The following is a 23652-nucleotide window of genomic DNA, read 5'->3' as shown; positions in this document are numbered from 1 at the left end:
AGCTCAGGATCCCGTGATGGGACCCACCTCCGGGGACGGCCATCTCCCCCTGCTGGAGCCCGAGTCCAAGATCTTTTAACCACTTTTAACGAATGATTGTTTTTAAAATATGATTTAGAAAAAAAAAAAATGTATTTGACCTTTTTGTTGGTTTGCAGTTTTGCTTTTTTGTTTTATTGTTTTATGCATGTTTATTTGAGTTCTGTATTTTGTTTAAGTTAATCACTATAAGATTTTTAAATTTTTAAGTGATTTTAGGAATTGATTTAAAAAAAATTAATCATAAGTATTAAAATTTTGAATGTTTTTATTTATTGAAATGTAAAATACTTATCCTAATAAAACAGTATCTTACTATTGCTGTACATTTTGAACACCTCATCAGTGTGATTGACACACCTGTGCATGCCCTTGCAGGGGTCCCAGGACTGTTTCTGTCTATGGTTTGCCAAATTAGATTTTTGTATTAATTTATTTGATTAGCTGCAGAGCAAAGTAACACATACTGTTGTAGTTCTTGTTGCTATTGACGTATATCCTCTCCCCCACCCTACCTACACTAAAACTGTACTAAATCCTCTATATCTTTTCATTGACATGTGTTTGACATTTCAATCACGTTATGGCTGTATGACGTTTGATTAGTGTAAGTAGTAGTGGTATTTAGGTTTGAGTAGTGTGCAAGTTAGTGTAAGTATATGTACCTTTGAGCAGCAGTAGACCTAGGCCAGTACAGTATGTGGATTAAGTATGTAGTGTAAGATGAATCGCTTATTATCCCTTATTATCATATATTAAATCGTTTTTTCGTTTCAGTTGCTCTAAAACCAAAGCTACATGTTCAGTATCAAATCACATCTCTGTAAGGTCTCAGTGTGGGTGGTTCGGTGGCCCCAAGGTGCAAAACACAGCAAAAAAAACTAAAACAAATGTACATACAAGAAAAACACACGACAAAAAGCAAAACAAATGTACATACAAGAAAAACACATGACAAAAAGCAAAACAAAAGTACATACAAGAAAAACACAAGACAAAAAGCAAAACAAATGTACATACAAGAAAAACACGACAAAAAGGAACACCTATTAAAAAGAAAAAATGGCAAAACACAGCAGCCAATCAGAAAGCACAACGACTGGAAGAGTAGGTTACATAGTAACGCAGTGCCAGAGCTCTGATTGGAGGAGCGCCCTGTCACATCATCGTGGAGCGGAAGTGTGTGGACAGGAGAGTTGGGACGCGGCGGTGAGTGATGTTTCTCTTGTGTCCTGTGAGTCCTGTGAAATACGTGCATCTTCCACTTCCACAAGTCCACTCCCTGACGGAAAGACATGGACACGTCAACAACGATATATATATACACTCACCTAAAGGATTATTAGGAACACCATACTAATACTGTGTTTGACCCCCTTTCGCCTTCAGAACTGCCTTAATTCTACGTGGCATTGATTCAACAAGGTGCTGAAAGCATTCTTTAGAAATGTTGGCCCATATTGATAGGATAGCATCTTGCAGTTGATGGAGATTTGTGGGATGCACATCCAGGGCACGAAGCTCCCGTTCCACCACATCCCAAAGATGCTCTATTGGGTTGAGATCTGGTGACTGTGGGGGCCAGTTTAGTACAGTGAACTCATTGTCATGTTCAAGAAACCAATTTGAAATGATTCGACCTTCGTGACATGGTGCATTATCCTGCTGGAAGTAGCCATCAGAGGATGGGTACATGGTGGTCATAAAGGGATGGACATGGTCAGAAACAATGCTCAGGTAGGCCGTGGCATTTAAACGATGCCCAATTGGCACTAAGGGGCCTAAAGTGTGCCAAGAAAACATCCCCCACACCATTACACCACCACCACCAGCCTGCACAGTGGTAACAAGGCATGATGGATCCATGTTCTCATTCTGTTTACGCCAAATTCAGACCAGGCAACATTTTTCCAGTCTTCAACTGTCCAATTTTGGTGAGCTTGTGCAAATTGTAGCCTCTTTTTCCTATTTGTAGTGGAGATGAGTGGTACCCGGTGGGGTCTTCTGCTGTTGTAGCCCATCCGCCTCAAGGTTGTACGTGTTGTGGCTTCACAAATGCTTTGCTGCATACCTCGGTTGTAACGAGTGGTTATTTCAGTCAAAGTTGCTCTTCTATCAGCTTGAATCAGTCAGCCCATTCTCCTCTGACCTCTAGCATCAACAAGGCATTTTCGCCCACAGGACTGCCGCATACTGGATGTTTTTCCCTTTTCACACCATTCTTTGTAAACACTAGAAATGGTTGTGCATGAAAATCCCAGTAACTGAGCAGATTGTGAAATACTCAGACCGGCCCGTCTGGCACCAACAACCATGCCACGCTCAAAATTGCTTAAATCACCTTTCTTTCCCATTCAGACATTCAGTTTGGAGTTCAGGAGATTGTCTTGACCAGGACCACACCCCTAAATGCATTGAAGCAACTGCCATGTGATTGGTTGGTTAGATAATTGCATTAATGAGAAACTGAACAGGTGTTCCTAATAATCCTTTAGGTGAGTGTATATGCCCATGTACCGGATTGTCGACGGGGTTTAGTGAACAGCGGGGGGCGAGAGCCAGGGATGGCGAACCCTTTTTTGAATGAGTGCCCAAAGTCTGGTTTGTATACTTTGCTAAGTGCCAAAGGGTGCCAATGATAAATTAGGGATATAAAAGTTTAGCAGCTCCAGTCTGCTGCACAGTATGAAGCTGAATGAAGCGATGCAGATAAACTTCCCAAAAAAGATTATAAATATGCAGGTTCCATTTTCGCTCACAGATCATTATCAGTTTACAAATATAAAACAGGGGAACAACATTAAAGAATAAGTGCATCATACAATGAACACAATGTTGCAGTACTGCTACAGTGCAGTAAAATGCATGAATCACATTTCATCTTGCATTAAATTTGAGGATTATAATGCTAAAGTACATTTAAAAACCCCATTAAAGTACAAGTTTGTTCATTTTGCTGCATTAGTAACCCTTCCATGTTTTGCGTTTTGTTTGCACTCGATCATTACCAACGTATATTTACTTAATATCTACTGCTTTTACATTTTGTAAAATAACTAAAACTGGTAGATTAATATACATTGTGTGGCACTTATGTTTAAAGACAAAAATGATGTGTTATCAATCTACTGTGAGTATGATTGTGCACAAATGTACAGATCAAAGGCATAGTTTGTTTATTTTTGAGAATTTAGCTTTATTTTGCCAACTTTATGAAGTTTTTAAGTTGGCAGAGTCTTAAATATGAATGATTGTGGCCATTTCAACATTTGATACAGGAGATAAGGGTAAACAAAATGCTTTCCCCCCTCGTGTCCAAAAACCCGTCCATTGCTGACACAATGAATGACAACAGGACAGACTACTCCCAGAGCGCCACCGCAGCATACACACTCATCATAACTAACACGGGTCTGCGCAGCTCCACCAATGGGAGCGGAGGATTCTGCAGTTCGGCGCATAACTGCGAAAATCTGCGAACAAGAACCCGATTTAAACCATGGACAGTCAGACTGACGTGGCGCTGCTCGATGACTGGGGGCGGCGCCGTCATTGAAAATATACTGACTGGTTTCTAAAGTGCCAATCAGTTCAGACAATTGATGGGCGGGCTGGCAAAAACAAAACAAAAAATAGTCGCTCACTTTACATGACAACCTATACGGCTCTATGTGCCACAGGTTCGCCATCCCTCTACCTGTCCTAGATGTTAATGTCATGATATTTGATATATATATTACCTTTAGACCATTTAAATTATTGATTGCTATCAGACTTTCAACCAGTATAACAAAAAATGTTTCTGGAAAAGATTGCACACCCTACCTTTAAAGCAATTTCCATGCACTTGGTACATTGGTCAGTTCGTACAAACTATAACTAAAGTAAATATAGAAAACAGTGATTGCAAACTGTAAACCCAGATGGCTGATGTTAACACAGAAATAAGAGGACGAATTTCACATTAATGAAGAATGTGCTTTTATTAACTGAACATTTAAACCTTACAGTTCAGACAATACTGTGTTTGTGTTTCCTGTACAGTGTTTACAGTGTCATCATATGTATTCGGCTTGATAATAGCTTAACACAAGGTCAATATGCTTTTCAATCAAACTAGCCTTGCCTACAGCTAACTTAATCATTGTCAGTCCATGAACCTGTGTGATATAACATACAAGTACATATACAGTGAGGGAAAAAAGTATTTGATCCCCTGCTGATTTTGTACATTTGCCCACTGACAAAGAAATGATCAGTCTATAATTTTAATGGTAGGTGTATTTTAACAGTGAGAGACAGAATAACAACAAAAAAATCCAGAAAAACGCATTTCAAAAAAGTTATAAATTGATTTGCATGTTAATGAGGGAAATAAGTATTTGACCCCTTCGACTTAGTACTTGGTGGCAAAACCCTTGTTGGCAATCACAGAGGTCAGACGTTTCTTGTAGTTGGCCACCAGGTTTGCACACATCTCAGGAGGGATTTTGTCCCACTCCTCTTTGCAGATCCTCTCCAAGTCATTAAGGTTTCGAGGCTGATGTTTGGCAACTCAAACCTTCAGCTCCCTCCACAGATTTTCTATGGGATTAAGGTTTGGAGACTGGCTAGGCCACTCCAGGACCTTAATGTGCTTCTTCTTGAGTCACTCCTTTGTTGTGTGTTTTGGGTCATTGTCATGCTGGAATACCCATCCACGACCCATTTTCAATGCCCTGGCTGAGGGAAGGAGGTTCTCACCCAAGATTTGACGGTACATGGCCCCGTCCATCGTCCCTTTGATGCGGTGCAGTTGTCCTGTCCCCTTAGCAGAAAAACACCCCCAAAGCATAATGTTTCCACCTCCATGTTTGACAGTGGGGATGGTGTTCTTGGGGTCATTCCTCCTCCTCCAAACACGGCGAGTTGAGTTGATGCCAAAGAGCTCGATTTGGTCTCATCTGACCACAACACTTTCACCCAGTTCTCCTCTGAATCATTCAGATGTTCACTGGCAAACTTCAGACGGGCCTGTACATGTGCTTTCTTGAGCAGGGGGACCTTGCAGGCGCTGCAGGATTTCAGTCCTTCACGGCGTAGTGTGTTACCAATTGTTTTCTTGGTGACTATGGTCCCAGCTGCCTTGAGATCATTAACAAGATCCTCCCGTGTAGTTCTGGGCTGATTCCTCACCGTTCTCATGATCATTGAAACTCCACGAGATGAGATCTTGCATGGAGCCCCAGACCGAGGGAGACTGACAGTTATTTTGTGTTTCTTCCATTTGCCAATAATCGCACCAACTGTTGTCACCTTCTCACCAAGCTGCTTGGCGATGGTCTTGTAGCCCATTCCAGCCTTGTGTAGGTCTACAATCTTGTCCCTGACATCCTTGGACAGCTCTTTGGTCTTGGCCATGGTGGAGAGTTTGGAATCTGATTGATTGATTGCTTCTGTGGACAGGTGTCTTTTATACAGGTAACGAGCTGAGATTAGGAGCACTCGCTATAAGACACCTGGGAGCCAGAAATCTTGCAGATTGATAGGGGATCAAATACTTATTTCCCTCATTAACATACAAATCAATTTATAACTTTTTTGAAATGCATTTTTCTGGATTTTTTTGTTGTTATTCTGTCTCTCACAGTTAAAATACACCTACCATTAAAATTATAGACTGATCATTTCTTTGTCAGTGGGCAAATGTACAAAATCAGCAGGGGATCAAATACTTTTTTCCCTCACTGTAACATATAAGTTACAAAACATCTGTCTTGAATTACGTCGCCGGTCTCGGGATGTAACCTCAGGAGATGACTATTGACAACCTTTGAAACTGAACTATTCAAAACCACAAATATATCTTTTTAACCCTAAAACACATTCACGTTTTTTTTTTTTACACGGAAAACATTTGTATTGAGTTATGAACAGCAGCACACCCACTACATGGATCAAATTAACACCACAGCTAACAATAAAACAAAGTGAAAAACTTGGTTGAAAGGTTTTATTAAAAACCATGGATGGAATTTTATATGAAAAATATATATTGTGAATAAGGATGCACCGATACCACCGATACTGATTCCGAGTACTGAATATTAAATATCTGCCAAATACCGATCTGATACCAACGTTTTAATTTTGTTGACATTGTACAACAACAGGCCTTTCTTTCGTTGAATTATAGTTTCACCAAAATATGTCGTCACCTCCAGTGGTGTAGTTGTAGAATAAAAAGGAGTGCGTGCTGCACGCACTGTTTTTATATGAATTGTTAAGTTAATAAGTGGGTTTATTACTTATTCTCATCATATTATTTCATACAAATACACCGCACAAGGAAATGTTTTATATGCATTTATTAATAACTGTAAATAATTTGAATTGAGAAGCATGGGGTTCAAAGAGTGGCGGAATTGCGCCTTCATGGATTTGCACCTTCCGCTGTCTCGACCACACTGCACCAAGCTACCTTCAGTCACTCGTCTCTCCATACATGCCCTCCAGACCACTGCGCTCCTCCAGTGCCAGAAGACTAACTCAGCCTCCTCTCCACTCGCCTTCCTCCAGAGCTGCTCCTTCTCATCCCTGGCCCCTAAGTGGTGGAATTACCTTCCCACCGAAGTCAAAACAGCAGGGTCCTTGACCTCCTTCTGGGGCTTACTCAAGACACATCTTTTCAGACGGTACTTGTAATTTAGTCTTTCACTCTCCAGTAAGATAGCACTTTACAACATTTTATCATACTTATTGTCTTGCATTACTAGTACTCAAATTATTTTGATTTCCCCTATGCTTCCTTCCCTTGGCACTTGACTGTGACCTAACATCTTGTCTGCACTCTGCTTTTACAATCCAGGATGTAAAACCTCATATTGCATTCACTTGTGTACATTGGAATTTGTAAAATGTATTATGCTTTGAATTTCACTGTATTATGTGGGTCAGCCAGGATAGAATGAGGTGGGGGTAGGTTGAGGCAGGAACAAAAATAATGATTCTCTAACCACAAACTTTCAGTGCAGCCTGCCCATGATATTCTACCTCATCTTATGGCACCTGCTGCCTTGACCCCATCTTCTTCCCTCACCTACAACTGTCCCACCCCACCTGACACCTCCTCCCAACACCTTACGCTACCCTGCTCTAGAGTGTGGATTTGAACCCAGGTCCTCCTGGCTATAAGGTCAGCACTACATGCACTCAGCCACACACTACACCCCCTAGCACAGCAAATGAAGACAAACTACAGATTGTCAGAAGACACCAGGATTTGAACTCAAGACTTACCATCCTTGAGACTAGCACTGTGCATGGTGAGCCACAAATGACTTAAGATAAAGTTGTTTGAAGATCTGGTATAAACACCACACAGTGCCCCCCTCTGGCACCAAGACAAAGCACAAACAGATTTAAGGAAGACAGGTGCTGCACCAGGATTGGAACCAAGCTCCTGTTAGCTTCTAGGACGCCGTGCAATGGGCCAAAAAGGGCTAGAAGCTTAAGTGCTGAAAGATCTGGTAAATTAACCTCACACTGCCCTCTCCTGGGCCTAACATACATACAGCAGAAATTCTGAAAACAGCTCCACACCCAGGATTTGAAGCTACAGCTCTATGACCATATCTGTACAACAGTCTAGGGCTGCACTTTGACTTGGATGTTTCTGTTATAGCAAATGTTTTATAATGTCCCGTCACAACTTCCTCTTATGGAGAGAAACCACACTATGTATTACTAACATACAGCCTCATTATGCATTTTTAAAAAGCTGGTTATTTAATAAAAATCTGTTTATCTCTCTGTACTAATGTAATGTTGACCCTATTTGTCAATATTAAATTCAGATGTGAACGAGTTTTTGCTCTTGCTAACTAAATAACAAACTATCAAATAACGCACCAAATATAGTAAACTACTACATAAAAAAATAAACCTACTATTGTACTACCTAAATATTAAACTTACTGAAGTAAAACATTACCTAAATAAGTTTCTAAACACTTTCTAATCTAACTAAATACCTACATAACAAAGTAATTAACTCAATAAACAAACTGCCTAAATAACGTATATTCAGTTACTAAAGTATAAATCCAAATGATGTAACTAACTTATTAGTATTTTACTATCCCATACAGATATAAAAAATGATGACCCATACAGAATAAAAAACAAAGCCATCTTTATTTTTGTTCATGTTTTTATTTTGGTTTCCCCCTTAACCTTTTAGAAAAATTGCATACATCATATACAAATATAATACATTCCTGATCAGATACTGTATTCAGATTTACTGGAAACATAATTTAACTCATACTGCATAGTACTATATAAAATTATGATTCCGGTAAATGTGCGTTTCTACCTGTAGCAGGTGATTAAACGTGATTAACTTGATGAGCATGAGAAAAACAAACATTAACTGAGATTATAGCACACAAACATAGCATCATATTTTCAGTGAGCCTTGTAGCTCTTGCTGGATTATAGTCGATCAGTTTTACACAGTTAAATATCTTTTAAAAACATGGCATTTTGGATTAATTGAGCGCGACTGTAGTCCCGCGTCTGCGTGCGAAGTCACATGACGCGGAAGTGCACGGTCAACGACAAACATCACAACAACCAGCCGTGCGCGCTTCTAATGGCGGCGTGCGACTGTGCTTAAAGTCGCCCGTTTTATGGGAATGTGGGAAAGATATATGAACAACCATAGCATACTCTACTGGGAATTAACTGAATACTATACGGAATAGATCCACATTCAATTGCTATTTCGTTGTAGGGAAGTAATGTAAGTGATTAGTATTGTTGTCGCTACGACATACCTTTGTTTCTATACGATGCGAGCGTTGTATATTTTTTTCGCACGGCGTCAGGCTACAAAAAATACATAAATAGGTATTTCCTCATCAGAGTGTATAGTGTGAAAGCTGTACTGTTGGCGTGCAGCGGTGCCCTTGCAATAAGTTCCGAGCGGAAGCACGGCCTGCCTGCTCGGGGTTCCGGGATATAAAGCCACGCATGCGCGGAGGTCAGCGGCTCACAATGCAGTCTGCAGAGGAGGACTGCGGCCCGGTGAAGGACTGGCCTGGTGTAAGTACTCTGCATAAACAATCTAATTTCCACTTTTCATCATATGATTGACCTTTTCCTTTTATGCATTTGCAAAGTCTGCATATACAGCATACATGCCTGCCTGCCTGCTTGCCTACATACATGCATACATTTAGTCCGAGCCCTGCCAGTGTAAAATGAGCAGCCTTGACCCAGGGCCTTGTGTCCCCTGGAGGGCCCAATGCAGACTCCAGCAGAAGGCTGATGTTGTGGAGTGATGCATTCTGGGAAAGCTGGATAGTTCCATTAATATTGGCAGTGTGCATGTTAATACATCTGAGTGAAGGTGTGTATTTACATAGGTACAATATAAATAGATTCCCTTCGCTGTGGTATGTGTATCTGTATTTCTGCGTATGTCTCTGTGTCTCTCTGTACTTCTGTCTCTGTGTGTCTTTGTATTTGTATTTGTGTCTCCTGGTGTTTCTGTACATCTCTCTTTCTGTATCTGTGTGTCCTCTGCGTGTGCGTCCTGTCTGCTCAGCCTGTCGTGTCCCTGCTAGGGGTTCCAGCTGCTCTACTTGAGTGGTGACCTCTTCTCCTGTCCGTCGGACGAGAGCCTGGCGCACTGCATCAGCCAGGACTGCCGCATGGGCGCAGGCATCGCCGTGATCTTCAGGAAGACGTTCGGGGGCGTGGAGGACCTGCAGAAGCAGGGTGAGTCAGTGTCGACTGCGTCGGCCGGGGGTAACCATGCCTCTCCGAGCTTTAGCAGAGCGTTGCGTGTCACAGTGTGTTGTGTTACGTGGTGTATTGTAGTGTGGAGTGCAGTGTATTTGTGTTTGTCGGTGCTCAGTATGTTGCGAAACAATCTGTGCAGGTAGGCTGCGATTCTGACCAAGTGCTCCTCTCCACACAGGGAAGAAGCCGGGGGAGTGTGCGGTGCTGCAGAGAGACCAGCGCTTTGTGTACTACCTGGTGCGTAGCCTGTCTGGAGGGGTGGTGGTCTGCACTGTACTTTTAAACTGTGTCACAATTTTACCCCTCTTCCGACTCACTAATTTTCTCTCTCTCTGCATACTGTCTATGTGTCTACACCCTGTAACTGTTTAACCTCTGTTTCCACCTTCCAGATCACCAAGGAGAAAGCGAGTCAGAAGCCGACCTACGACAGCGTGCGTCAGAGCCTGGAGGCCATGCGGGGGCACTGCCTGGAGCACGGGGTGCAACACCTCTCCATGCCCCGGTAAACGCCACCCGAGCATGCGTCTCCCCTGTGCAGAGCGTGCTGTTGTGACTTTAATAACCCCAGTGTTATTAATCCACCGTTCTGTCTGCGTCTCTGTGCCTCCCCAGTATCGGCTGTGGTCTGGATCGCCTCCAGTGGAGCAAAGTGTCCCAAATGATTGAAGATGTGTTCTGCGAGACTGACATCCGCATCACTGTCTACACGCTGCCCCTGCAGACTGGTGCACAGCTGGGCTCTGGGGGGGGCAGAGGGGTGCCAGAGCAAGGGCAAGGCAGGCGCAGGAGCAGGGGCAGCAAGCATGGGGTAGTGGTAGGGGGCGGGGGCGGGGGCAGGGGCAGGGGCAGGGGCAGGGGCAAGGGGACAGCTATGGGGGGGCAGGATCAGCATTAGAGGACATTTGAATTTGAAGCCTGTCAGCTGATGCGTGTGCACCCGAGAGGCCCTGGCCGGGTGGTGGGGGGCCGTGTGTTGGGGCGGACCCCCACGGTGGCCCTGCTGCTCTTCTGCAGTTGTTCTGATATATTGCTTTTTGTTGGAGACTGAAGCGTGTCGGTCCTGTGCAGGCTGCTCCTCCTTCCATCCGGTCCAGTCCAGTTTCATGCAGCCACTCCCAGAAACAAGGGCTTGAATACTGCAGGCGGGACGCTCAGATCTGCAGGGTCTCTGTGGCCCTCGGGGGCCGTGTGGTCTGTTTATCTTTTATAACAATTGAAGGCTTTGCATTGTTGACAAGCTGTTTAATTATGTTAATTTTCTAATATTGTTGGCAAAGAAAAGAATAGAAAGTAGTTTCCCAGTTTCCAAGGTTTAATTGGGGGGGACACACACACTCTCTTAATGCAGGGTGAATCAAATGGCATTCAAAGATGAGCTGGTGCCATATTTATTAGGGTAAAAAAGAAGACTGAGTTTTCTACAACCAAGCACGCTGCGAATAGTGCCTTCGGACAAACCACCCCAGACCGCACTGGGGCTTCTGGAGTCAAACCTCCACTAGGCTATCCCAATAACACACACACAACGGGGTCAGGGGTCAGGGGCCAGCGCTCCTGATCCCTGAGGAATCTAGGCGGGATTCTTCAAACGTTTCAGACACACAAACACTGTAACAAATGGTCTAGCTAGCTTTTATTTTCTGTGTGTGTATGTGTGCGTCTAAAGAGAAGGTAATACAGCAGGTACGTGGAGGTATGCAATGTACTGTTCTGGATTTAATTGCAAAAACGTCAGGGTTATGATTGGTCTTTGCCTTGTTTCAGTATGGGATCTCAGTGTCTTTAGCTGGGGCAGGGAAATGTGAGAACCTGGAATTTTTATGTCCCGTGTCCCGTTGTCCCATGTCCCATGTCCCATGGCCGGGCTGTGAGGGGAGGCTCGGGGGGGCAGTGGAGGGGAAATGCGAAGTTCTCGGTGACAGGCGCTGATAAAATGAGTGTCTGGGGGTAGATTTTGACCAATGTATATTCTGCGCATATAAATAAAATTTTGGATTTAAATCTGTTTTAAATCTGTCCCCTGTATTTTACATGTACAAAGAAGGGGCCAGTTTGGGTTCCTGAGATCTGTCCCCCTTGTATTCAAGTCAGCTACACTGTGCAACACATCAGCAGCCAGCAGGGGGTGCTGTGGGGAGCTGGCCTGGCTGAGGGGAGGGGAGGGGAGGAGGTCGGGGAGGGGGGAGCGCAGTGAGTGCATGAACAAGGGGACATGTGACACACTGAGAGAGTAGCTGACGTCACAACCCAATAGGGAGGTGGGGGGGGTAAGAGAGGAGGCAGCCAGCTGTGAAAGGGGAGCAGCTAGGGGCTTATCTGGATAAAGGGGAGGATCAAAGAGCTGGAGAGAGAGGAAGGAAGAGGGAGATGTGAGGAATGTGGGAAAGATAAAAACTGAGAGAGATGGGCATGAGACACACTACAACACAAACGCACACACAAGCAAAACCCGACACAGACGCACACACAAGCAACACTCGACACAGCGCTTCCTGCCAGTTAACAGCATGAGTGGAGGAGCCACAGAGCTATAGATAGGCCGTGTGTGTATTTATATCCCTGTGGGTCTCTGTGCCCCCCTGAGCTGGGCGCTCCAGTCAGCGTAATTCAGCACGACTCGGCCTGCCCGCTGGGAGACACGTACAGAGAGGCACACGCTACGCACACGCACACTCACACTCACTCACACACAAAACGAGAAGGGACGGTTAAGCGATTCCAGGTTCCCACACTGTGCCCGGCGGATGACTGTATAACTGTGGCGTGGCGTGGGGCGGTCACTGGAGGATGTTGGACAGCTTCTCCTCGTAGAACTCGTAGTTCTCCTGGATGTCCTCCCAGGGCACGTAGCTCTGGTCTTCAGGCTCCACGAAGGTGTCCCAGGTGTACTGGAAGTCGGTGGGCTTCATGACGCGCAGCTTGCATCCAGCCGCGCTCAGCCGCCGCAGCCCGTCCTGCACCTCCGGCTCCTCCCACATGAAGAGCCGGGCGGCCATCAGCTTCAGCCGCATCGTGGGCCTCTGCCGCAGGATCTCGGCCAGCTTGGCGGCGCAGGCGGCGCAGGGGCTGGATGACACGTACCAGGTGACCAGGTAGCGTCGCTGGGGGTCGTACTCGGGCAGCACCTGGTGGAAGAAGGCCTCCTCGGCATGGCCGGAGATGTGCTCGTCCTCCATGTAGCCCCGCAGGGTGTTGCCCTCTGCCGCCGCCGCGCCGCCGTTGACCCCCTGCACGTCCACCAGGTAACACAGGAAGGTCTTGTTGCGGCCAGATGAGTACTCCACGTTCTTGAACTGGAACTTGAAGAAGAATGGGCTGAAGCGCTCACTGAGCAGGGGGGAGGGAAGTAGGAGAGGGAGGATGTCAGAATTCAAGGGTCTCTAATACTCCATACACACACTATCCATCATCTGACACAGAAGGGTGCAAAGCTACACATCCCTGTATGAAAGAGCGGAGGTATCCCATCATGCAGTGTGCTACTGTAATGCAACTGTCTGAAAGGGCAGAGGTATCCCATCATTGCAGTGCGGTAGTGTAGCACAGTATATTGTATTGTACTGCATTGCATTGTATTGTTCTGTTTCTAAATATGGTGCAGCATTTGCTCAACAACTGCCATCCCGGCACCACTGTGGCACAGAGGGAGGCTCGCGAGTGAGGACAGTGGTTGCTCTCGAGGTGAACTCTTATGTCCTACGAGCTGTTTCCAGCGACAGAGAGGACTGGGAGGGTGCTGACAGAGTGACGGTGAGCGGAGAGTGAAGTGGGCTTTTTCACATTCCAACACAGGGATTGTTGCCTGGCTGGAAGTGGCCCCCGGGATCTATAATTAGCCCCTCTCTCTCCGGGCTACTGTTGTGCGGCTGTGCGGCCCGGCATTCACAGGCAAATTCCTCACCATGTCTCTCCAAGGAAAGTATTTGTGATGTGTGTGTGTGTGTGTAGTGGGGGGGGGGGGTTATGGGGGGGGTAGGAGCAGGTTGATGCACCCCTGCTCTCTTTGGGTTGAATCAGTGTTGACCCCATCGGGATCAAACAGCAGGGCACTGAGAGTGGGGGGCTACAGGGGTACAGGTGTCTGTGTTTGTGTCGTAGGGTTTGTCTATTTTACCGCCATGTTCCTGGGGTTGTACCCTGAATTGCACTGCGGTTTCCTGTGGGTTCAGCCGGCTTCACTTGCTTTACCACACTGTGCTGTAGGATCACTGTATTTACCACACTGCACTGTGGTCAGTAACTGATAAAAGGCCTTACAGATATCAAGCAATTTGGATCATGGTATTCCCTGTGAATGAATGGGGGAGAGAGAGAAAGAGAGTGGGAGAGAGATAGAGAATGTGTACATGAGGGGTATTAATAGATCAGGAGACTACAGAGAGAGAGAGAGAGAGGGGGGGGGGGGGGATGTCTGCAGTGATCCTCAGATCTCCCCCAGAAGTGGAGCCCCGCGTCAGGTCGCAGGGATGTGCGCTGGCATTAGGAGCTCAAGGGCAGCACTCAGCATCTCTGTGTGCCAACGATGTCCTGCCCTGTCTAGCAACTGCTCTGGAAACCGAGTGTGTTTACTGCACAAACAACCCCCCTCCCAGCCCAGTCTGCTCCTCTGTGATGCCGCCTGTCCTCCCCTTTCACCTGGGAAATACTGGGAGGAAACTGGAGATGCAGACAAAGCCGCGGCGCTGCAGGGCAGGAAGACAACTAAACAAAACTGCACTAAAACCAGAGTAAATTAAAAAACTGATGGTGAGGGATGAACCCACACAACCAGCGCTGTTTTTATTATTATTATAATTTGTTGATTTATTTTTAAAATTATGATCATAATGATGGTGAAGATTAAATTATTATTATTATTCTCTCTCAGTGCTTGGCTGTCCCCAGGGTGACTCACCGCTGTCACAGAGTACCCACAATGCAAGAGAAGTCAAGTAAAAGACTGAAGTATAATTAAAAGATTGACTCTGGCCTTAAACAGTACGAACTGTCCAGGAGTCCAGCCTCTTCCCAGACCGCAGCCTGATCGGTCCCTGAGGGCCTGTTCCGGCAGCTGAAGTAGCTGCACAGACTAGTGGAGACTCTGATACTATTTTAATATTATTAAATCGCTCTGTCTTGATTCCCTGCGTTCTCCTGAGTTCAGACTCTCTATTAGAGGGATTAGTCAGAACCTCTGGGGGTCTCAGTGACTGTCCCGCCTCCTGCCCGCCAGCTCAACATTTCCAAAACACCATCCTGTGTCTATCCTGCCAGGCACGGGGACCGGCACCGCCCCGCCACTGTCCTGCAACCTGAAATCAGCGCCAGCGTCTCTAGCGTTCTGGAGATACAGCTCTCGGGACGGGCCTCCTGCCCGCCCCACACTGCTCCTGCGCAGTAGTTTGCGCACGCGAGCTCAAAAACAGCACAGCAATTCTCCAGGATCAGCAGCACATGCACAATACAATGCAATAGCACAGTGCAACACAACTTGGCACAACACAGCACAGTGCAACGCCAGCCAAAGCAGAGCAACAACGCAGCACAGCACACTGCACCGCAGTGCAACACAGCCTGGTGGGATCCCGGTGCAACCGTTCGCCCTTAGGCCAGCCTTGAGCAGCACAGTCCAACCACGTGAATAAACTCAGCCCCCGACAGAGGACAGGAGAGGAGAGGAGAGAATTAAGAGAAAAGACAGACAGACACAGACAGTCAGGAGTGGGAGGCAGGGAGCTCAGAGGGGACTGGGCAGCGCAGGGACTCACCCAGAGATGATCTCGAACGGGGGCAGCTCCATGGGCTCAACCTTCAGCTCTCCATTCTCCGCCTTCTCCTCCTTCTTTTCCTTCTGATCCTTCTGCTCATCCTCTGCTTTCTTCTCCTCTTCCTTCTTTGGCTGTGGTGCTGGTGGTGGCGGCTTCTCCTCCTTCTTCTTGCCCTCCTTCCGCTCCTTCTTCTCGCCCTCCTTCCGCTCCTTCTTCTCCTTCACCCTGGAACTGGCCTTGGGCTCTTTCCTGTCTGCCATTGCGAGGGACTGAGCGACCCGTGGGGCGAGCACCAGAGTGCAGAGAGAGAGGAGGAGAGAGGTAGAGGTGGAGACAGACAGAGAAAGAGAGAGGGGGGCAGAGAGAGACTGAGGTGGCAGGAATGGGGAGCCACCGAGAGAGGGACAGAGCAGGAGATGAAGAGAGAGAGAGGGAGAGAGAGAGAGAGAGAGAGAGAGAGGGGGAGGTGGCTGGTGGTCAGACTCCCACAGCTGCTTCTCCATATCTCTGCAGAGCTATAAAAAGCTGGGAGGGGGGAGGTGTCAGAGCTCAGGATAGACAGACAATCCTGGGTCCTGACTCATGGCATGTGTGTCTGCGACAGCGTGTTTATCTGTGTCTGCGTGTCTTTGTGTGTGCGACAGCGTGTTTATCTGTGTCTGTGTGTCTTTGTGTGTGCAACAGCGTGTTTATCTGTGTCTGCGTGTCTTTGTGTCTGTGACAGCGTGTTTATCTGTGTCTGTGTGACAGCGTGTTTATATGTATTTGTGTGTGCGACAGCGTGTTTATCTGTCTGCATGTCTTTGTGTCTGTGACAGCGTGTCTATCTGTGTCCTCGTGTCTTTGTGTGTGCGACAGTGTGTTTATCTGTGTCTGCCTGTCTCTGTGAGTGTGAGTGTGTGTGTTGCGCTGTCTCTATCCCACACCCTGCCAGGCATCCTGCCCAGGGCGCAGGTCCAGTCCAGTCAGGCAGGCCCTGGCTCTGAGATCAGCTCATAAACTGAGGACTTGAGGGATTACAAATAAAATATAGTCTGCTGCGGGGCCCACAGGAGCAGGATCTGGGCCGGGTTGTTTTCTTCTTTGTTTTTTTTTTTTTGTCTTTGGTTCTATTTAATTTGACTTTCATTTGAGTATTTACAAACTCTCTAACAGTCTCTCTCTGTCTGTGTGTCTCTGTCTGTGGAGTCCGGACTCTCAGGGTCAGACTGGGACTTTGAAGCAGCCCTGGAATTCAATGACAATCACAGCCTGATCGCGGGGGGGCAATCTATCCAGGCCTGGGAGTCCAGAGCAGAGTCACTTAATACCACCTCTGTCTCTCCATCTCTCCTCTCTCTATCCATGTCCCTTTGTCTCTCTTTCCCTTGCTCTCGGGGGGGGTTATTCAGTGTGGTGGCGAGGGCCATTAAATAACAACCCCCCCACCCCAGATACACACACACTCACTCTCTCTCAAACACACACAGACACACGCACACTCACACACCCACTCACACTTTCCAGTATGCAATTCAGTAGCTGGGGCTCCCCCTGCACTGAGCACTCAGGCCACCAGGGGGCAGCAGCAGCAATCACACACTCCAGCAAAACCAGACCAGAAAATGACATAAATCACAGACAAACCAATGTAGAAACCAGGGTGACGTTTTTATTTCTTAATTATTTGCTCTATTTATTTATGGATGTATTTTTTCTGCTTCACTATGTTATCTGTACAGGTCCTACACACAGTGGAGATGGGTACAGGAGGGGGCTGTTGAAATACCATGCTTCCCCCCCAAGTATTTGTCCTCACAGGTGCTGGCATTTAGCATCGCCTCAGAGAGGGGCAACGGCGTCACTCTCCCCTCATATCTATAAATAAAGAGTTAAAAATTACGACTGACGACGACAAAAACAAAAATCACAGTAAAATTGAAACCCTGCAGGATTCCAATAGCAGTGTTCGGACTGCAGGCCCCCCGCCCGTCTCTTGGACAGACACACAGATGCACGTCTGTGCTCAGATTCACTGCCCCCCCTGTTTGTAATGGATTGAAACAAACAAACCAACAAACTAAATAAAAACAGACCCTGATTGGCATGTCTCGAGTGCAGCTCTCACTGAGCGTCTCTTCAGTGTTAATCAATGGCAGCCTTCAGCACATGCCCAGTTCAGTCCAGCCCCGGCCAGACAATGACACACCCACCACCGCCCCGCCCATATAATGACACACACACAGTGCTCCATAACACCCTGTGCTGAACGGCACTGAGAGGACACGACAGTCTGTACAGTCCAGCTTCAACTGCCGTCCTCCGAGGCAGCACCGAGACACACTGAGACACACTGTAGCCCCCCCCATCACCGCCCACCCCTCGCTCACACCGCCACGCCCCTCCTGCCCCCAGAGGACGCGCAGAGGGTTGGTGTAGCGGACACAAAAACAACAACAAAGGGAACCGATAAGAAGACAATAAAAATATGACTAATAGTAATAAAAAACAGGAGTGTGGGAGCCACTCTCTTGCTGTGTCAGACAGGAGAGAGGAGGGAGGTGGGGGTGGGGTGGGGGTGACAGTGGGTGCAGTCCAGATACAGTCCAGTCCAGTGCTCCCCCCCACAACCCTGTCTCTCTCAGTGGACTGTGCTCTCCCTGTAAGCAGCCAGCTCGTGGGCTTCAGGCGGGGGGGTGCCCGGTGGTGGGTGGTGGTGGGCTGTGGTGGTGTGGGGTGGGGGGTGGGGGTCAGGCAGGGCTACGTCTTGACGATCTGGTGGTTGCCGCCCACCCCCGCGCCCGGGGGCACAGTGCCAGCACTGCTCTGCACGTCCACAAAGCCCATCCTCTGCCTCCTCTTCCGCTGCTCTGTCATCTAGGGCACAGACACAGCGCAGGTGAGAGAGTGTGCGCAGACGAAAGAGTGTGCCCAGATAACAGTGCAGTTACGAGAGTGTGCATACAGGTGAGAGGGTTGCCTGCTCGGTGAGCTGTGTGGTGACGTGAGGGAGTGTGTGTACAGGTGTTACCAACTCTTTGAGCTCAGTGAGCTGTGTGTGTGTGTGTGTGTGTGTGTGTACAGGTGAGTGTGTGTGTGTACAGGTGAGAGTTACCTGCTCTTTGAGCTCGGTCAGCTGTGTGGTGAGGTGAGTGACCAGCTTCATGGTGGAGTTGAGTCGGTCCTGCAGGTTCCTCATCTCGTTCTGCTCGCCGTCGCCCTCGGTTACCACCAGAGACATCGCCTGCATGCGCGGGAACCAGTCCAGGTTCTTATTCTGTGGAGGTGTGACACACAGCGCTGCGTCAGTCATGGGGGCTCAACACACTGGACTGTGTTACTCACAGGCTTTCATTGCATCACTCCCTCAGACACCTGACACTACCTGTGTCAGTCACACTCGCTCAACACACGTGTGCCCACATTCGCACGCGCACACGCGCAAACACACACACACATCACCATGTGCCACGTTGTGTGTCACTCTGCCCCACCCCAGCTCTCCCACCTTGATCATCATGGCCACGTAGCTCTCGGGGCCGGTGTAATCTGTCTTGTTCTTCTCCCTCACCAGCACGATGAAGTACAGGTAGTTCCAGATGTTGTGCTCCATCTTGATGTGCTCCTCGAAGGACACTGTCTTGTTATCGAACTTGTCGCGCTCCAACCCTGAGAGCAGAGGGATCAGGGGTCAGGGCAGCACTCTGGGAGGAGAGGCGCCCCACTGCAATCATCTGTACGGCAAGCACCTTCTAGCGCTGGCACTCCCCGACTCCCACCCCTCTCTTCCTCTCTCCTCTCTCTCTCTCTCTCTCTGTTGGTCTAATTATGTTGCAGAATTTCTAGTGGTCTTCCCTCTGCCTTCCCCTCCCTCCCTCTTCCCCTGGTCTCCCTCCCTCTCTCACCACAGATGAAGCAGGTGGTCTTGAGGATCTCCTCTTTCTTCTGCTTCTCGCTACGCAGATCTGCGAAGGTGTCAATGATCACACCGAAGATGAGGTTGAGCACAATGATGATCACAATGAAGTAGAACAGCAGGTCGTACACCACACGCGCCGGGAACAGGGACTCCTGCACACACAAACAGAGACACATGGACAAACACACACACAGACATGGTCAGAGGCAGACAGGCACACACACAAAACACAGACATGCACAGACAGAGACTCAGTAGCTGACAACAACAGGGCTGGAACTATACCCCAGCACAGTGTGCGTCATGTGTGTTGTCCCTGACTGGGTTTCCTTCCAGCACTCCCATAAATATGTCTGCTTGTATATTGTGTGTGTGTGTGTGGTGTGTGAGTAGCATGTATATCTTGGGTGTGTTGCATGTGAGTGTTGTGTAAATTGTATGTACGTGTATATCGTGTGTTTGTGGAGTCTGAGTGGCGTGTTGTCTATGTGCATGGCGTGTAAGTGGTGTGTAGATTTTGTGTGTGTAGCATGTGCGTGGTATGTATATCTTGTATATCTTATCTTGTGCGCCGTTTGAGTGGCGTGTATATTGTGTGTACGTGGAGTGTGAGTGGCGGGGCATCTTGCGTGCGTGGCGTGTATATCGGGTGTGCGTGGTGTATATTTATGCTGTGCGTGGCACATGCGACTTACGTCCTTGGAGGGTTTGCGCAGCACGTCTCCCACGCCCCCCCCGTTCCGCAGCCCGTGGTTCAGCACGGTGACGATGCACATGAGCAGCGTGTCGCAGGCGCGCTCCGTCCCATCGTCCTCCTCTGTGCCGGAAACAAACAGCCCTGCACGTCAGTTCACACCACCCCGGCTGGGTCACGTCTGAACAACTGATATTGTCACTGCCCTGGCCATTATTGTAATTTCCTCCCATCCCCTCTCTCACCCTCAGGCACGGCGAGCAGGCTGGCCCCCGCAGTGCAGCTCACTTGGTCTCCACTGCAGGAATTCAGGAAGTCCTGTGCAGCCTCTCCGTGAGCGCCCAGCTCTGGTGGGGGGGACAGGGTCACTGGGGAATGCACTACAAACACACAGTGACACACACAGACCTACGCAACTGCTGGGCCACAGACGGTCCTCTGCCCTTTCCACTCTCCCCACTTCCCTCTCCCTCCCCCTCATACCCAGCTCCTTGGGCTGGGGCAGGTGGTCCACCTCCATGATGAAGTCGTCCTTGAGGCAGAGGAAGCCCACGATGGAGAAGAGGTAGACGAGGATGAGGGCGAGCAGCGCGGTCAGCAGGATGGAGCGGCCGTTGCGCGTCACGCTCTTGATCACGTTGAACAGGGTCTCCTCCCGGTAGATCAGGTCGAACAGCTGCGAGCGGGGGAAGAGAGGAGGAGGTCAGGGTCTCGCGGGGGCACCTGCACCCCCGGGGGGGTCGGTGGCGGGGCTCGGAGGGCGGACTGACCAGGATGCTGTAGAAGAGCTCGTGGACACACAGCCCCAGGGTGCTGGTCAGCACGTACACCACGTGGTACATGAACTCCACGTCCATCACCATGGCGCGGTAGCCTCGGATAAACGTCCCGCGGTTCCCCACGAAGCTCACCAGGAACACGATCTTATTGATCAGCTGGGGAAGGAGAGCAAGATTTCCAACAGTGCCTTTATTTAACACAAAAAACACAGCTGTCCACCACGCACTGCTCCCCCAGCACACCAGTGCATCTCAACCCCCCTAGGTCATTCGCCATTTGAGAAAACCTATAGTCACCCTTCACTCTGCATTTCATTAAATAAGAGATGAGAGGGGGAGAGAGGGAGAGGGGGAAAGGGAGGAGGAGAGGAGAGTGGAGGAGAGAGAGAGGGAGAGAGAGAGATAGTGAGCAGGAGAGAGGAAGGGTCAGGAGAGGAAAAGAGAAGAACAATAAGAAAGTTGTATTTGATCACAGGAGGCTTGTCAGTTTCAGTCTACCTGCTGTTGCCATTGGCTAGTGTGTGGACACAATCTGTACAACACCTCACTAACAGCCCCTGGCTCTGAGGTGCAGTGAGCTGCTGTTCCGACAGAAACGTGATTTAAACAGCTGAGACATACGGCACGGCACCGCAATGATCCAGCATAAATCTACTGACAACACTGTTGCAATTTTTTGTTCTAAACAGGATTGCAGAATTGCAGTGCAGTACTGTCTTATATTATTCTTTATACTCTAGTAAATGTACACGCACCTAACAGCCACTGAAACACACACCATTTTACCCCAGCACTCCAATCACTACACAATATACCAGCATCGCTCAATTACCACTCAATCGATACACAAGCACAGTCTGAGTGCCAATCAATTAAACATCGGTGAGCGCGGGCTGTGTGCCTTACGTTGAGCGTGCCCAGAGTAAGCAGCGTGGGCCCGATGCCGAAGTGGTAGATGGAGCGCAGGATGAGCGCGACGGAGAGTGGCCGCAGCCCGTTCCTCTGGGAGAACATGCCCACCAGTGCCAGTGCCAACATCGCCCAGAACAGAATGGGCAGCACCGGGGACTCCACTGCGCCTGGGGAGGGAGGGAGAGGGAGAGAGAGAGAGGGAGGGAGAAGGATGAAGGGAGGGAGAGGAACAATTGTATCAATTTAAGTCATACCAATAAAGCACCTTAAATAGAAACTGAAAGAGAGACAACCACACAGAGAGTGATACAGAGAGAGTCACACACAGACGCACACAGACGCACAGCGTGGGGGCCGGGCGAGGGGCTCACCGGAGTGGTGTGGGTAGAAGACGGCGATGATGAGGTTGATGAACACGGCCAGGTTGAAGGAGATGCTGCCCCACAGAGTCATCCGCCGTGAGAACCAGTACAGCAGCGGCATACCTGCACACGCAAAGCACACACGAGCCACATGTCACACACTCCGCTGGCAGACCCCCTCAAGATGCGCACACACACACACACACAGAGAGTGAGACGTACTGCGCAGCTTCTTCTGCCACTCCATCTCGTTGTGCAGGAAGGTGGACTGCTCGAAGAAGTCGCTGACCTTGCTGCCCTGCTCATCCTGCTCCGTGGTGGTGAACACGCGATGCTTCGACTCCTCCGTCAGGAACTCGCAGATGCTGTGCACCGGGAACACGATCTGCTCCATGCTGCGGTCCTCTCGCACGATCTGAGGGGAGAGAGGAGAGGAGGAGAGAAGGAAGAGGAGAGAGGAGAGAGGGGATTCATTTTATGGGGAGATAAGGTAGAGTAACACTGGTGGAAATTCAGGCCAGAGACAGCACCCCCGCCCCATGGCGGCGCCAGTCCGGCACCTCGATCTGGGCCGTGTGTTTCTCGTAGTACTCGAGTGGGTCCTCTGCCTCTGTCTCCGCCGGAACCGAAGACTTCAGCATCTGGGACAGTGGCCTGTTATTGAGGTTGAGCTGAGAGAGAGAGAGGGAAAGAGAGAGGTTACAGAGGCAGGGTTTGTGTGGTGTATGTGTGTGCATGGTATATAGGGACAGTGTGTGTGTGTGTTGCATAGAGACAGATTGTGTGTGTGTGTGTGTGTGTGTTGAGTAGGGACAGGGTGTGTGTGTGTGCGTGTGTGTGTGTGTTGAGTAGGGACAGGGTTTGTGTGTGTGTGTGTGTGTTGAGTAGGGACAGGGTCTATGTGTGTTGAGTAGGGACAGGGTGTGAGCCTCACCATGGAGGAAATGCCCTCCTCACCCTCCTCCTGGGTCCTCTTGGGCGGCTTCAGAAGGTGCAGCAGGACCTTGTTGTGTCTGGCCAACTGCAAGCAGAGGTCAAAGGTCAGAGGTGTTACATCAAAGCCATCTCCCTAAGCAGCCCCGTACTGAGTCCCCTGAGGGCCCCAGGGCCCCTGTGTGGAGGTGTGGTGCGGTACCTGCAGTGCCAGGATGTAGATGTTGTGTCCGACCTCACGGGGAGACACCTCCCCCCCCTCACAGTCCTTCTCCTGGTGGTACGCCTTCTTTATCACCTCTATCTGCAGACGGGCGGACAGACGGACACAGAGGGGCGAGTCAGTGGTGCAGTCTGGTATGGAGCAGTGGGCATACTGTCAGCTTACCAGGCACCCCCTCCCCATGCCGGCCCAATAATCAGTTTTAAATCATTATTTTACTCAGGAGACTGCCGTGTCGGCTACAGCGAACTGTATGAACGGTGGAGAACACGC

At 48.8% G+C, this 23652-nt stretch overlaps 3 protein-coding genes across 3 annotated transcripts in view; 1 reads left to right on the top strand and 2 right to left on the bottom strand.

Annotated features, from left to right (window-relative positions):
• The first annotated feature begins 8640 nt into the window (after nucleotides 1–8640).
• Nucleotides 8641–11843, top strand: oard1 (O-acyl-ADP-ribose deacylase 1). The gene is made up of 5 exons (XM_066703073.1): nucleotides 8641–9126; nucleotides 9651–9804; nucleotides 10007–10065; nucleotides 10221–10333; nucleotides 10444–11843. Exons 1-5 carry the CDS (start codon nucleotides 9055–9057, stop codon nucleotides 10724–10726), a joined length of 681 nt encoding a protein of 226 aa, XP_066559170.1. The 5' UTR covers nucleotides 8641–9054; the 3' UTR covers nucleotides 10727–11843.
• apobec2a (apolipoprotein B mRNA editing enzyme, catalytic polypeptide-like 2a) lies at nucleotides 11126–16053 on the bottom strand. The gene is made up of 2 exons (XM_066703072.1): nucleotides 15579–16053; nucleotides 11126–13158 (listed from the first exon to the last, which is right to left on the bottom strand). The coding sequence occupies exons 1-2, from the start codon at nucleotides 15836–15838 to the stop codon at nucleotides 12609–12611; spliced, it is 810 nt and encodes a 269-aa protein (XP_066559169.1). The 5' UTR covers nucleotides 15839–16053; the 3' UTR covers nucleotides 11126–12608.
• A 1156-nt stretch (nucleotides 16054–17209) lies between these two features.
• Nucleotides 17210–23652, bottom strand: part of itpr3 (inositol 1,4,5-trisphosphate receptor, type 3) — a 32780-nt gene continuing 26337 nt past the window's right edge. Inside the window, exons 45-58 of the mRNA XM_066703071.1 lie at nucleotides 23359–23460; nucleotides 23158–23244; nucleotides 22784–22894; nucleotides 22446–22638; nucleotides 22233–22346; nucleotides 21856–22028; nucleotides 20941–21105; nucleotides 20654–20846; nucleotides 20416–20517; nucleotides 20172–20293; nucleotides 19463–19628; nucleotides 19066–19226; nucleotides 18673–18834; nucleotides 17210–18434 (exon numbers count right to left, since the gene is read on the bottom strand). Of these exons, the coding sequence (XP_066559168.1) occupies nucleotides 18318–18434; nucleotides 18673–18834; nucleotides 19066–19226; nucleotides 19463–19628; nucleotides 20172–20293; nucleotides 20416–20517; nucleotides 20654–20846; nucleotides 20941–21105; nucleotides 21856–22028; nucleotides 22233–22346; nucleotides 22446–22638; nucleotides 22784–22894; nucleotides 23158–23244; nucleotides 23359–23460 (1968 nt within the window). The 3' untranslated portion in view covers nucleotides 17210–18317. The remainder of the gene's footprint in view (nucleotides 18435–18672; nucleotides 18835–19065; nucleotides 19227–19462; nucleotides 19629–20171; nucleotides 20294–20415; nucleotides 20518–20653; nucleotides 20847–20940; nucleotides 21106–21855; nucleotides 22029–22232; nucleotides 22347–22445; nucleotides 22639–22783; nucleotides 22895–23157; nucleotides 23245–23358; nucleotides 23461–23652) is intronic.

The sequence above is a fragment of the Amia ocellicauda genome, chromosome 5 (assembly GCF_036373705.1).
Source record: "Amia ocellicauda isolate fAmiCal2 chromosome 5, fAmiCal2.hap1, whole genome shotgun sequence".
Lineage (NCBI taxonomy): Eukaryota > Metazoa > Chordata > Actinopteri > Amiiformes > Amiidae > Amia > Amia ocellicauda.
This window is presented reverse-complemented; position numbering and strand designations above follow the sequence as displayed.

Coding starts and splice junctions, on each gene's coding strand:
- oard1 (XM_066703073.1), top strand. CDS start 9,055: ATGCGCGGAGGTCAGCGGCTCACAATGCAGTCTGCAGAGGAGGACTGC. Junction 10,066..10,220: donor AGCGCTTTGTGTACTACCTG/GTGCGTAGCCTG, acceptor TCCACCTTCCAG/ATCACCAAGGAGAAAGCGAG. Junction 10,334..10,443: donor CAACACCTCTCCATGCCCCG/GTAAACGCCACC, acceptor GTGCCTCCCCAG/TATCGGCTGTGGTCTGGATC.
- apobec2a (XM_066703072.1), bottom strand. CDS start 15,838: ATGGCAGACAGGAAAGAGCCCAAGGCCAGTTCCAGGGTGAAGGAGAAG. Junction 13,159..15,578: donor CCGTTCGAGATCATCTCTGG/GTGAGTCCCTGC, acceptor CCCCCTGCTCAG/TGAGCGCTTCAGCCCATTCT.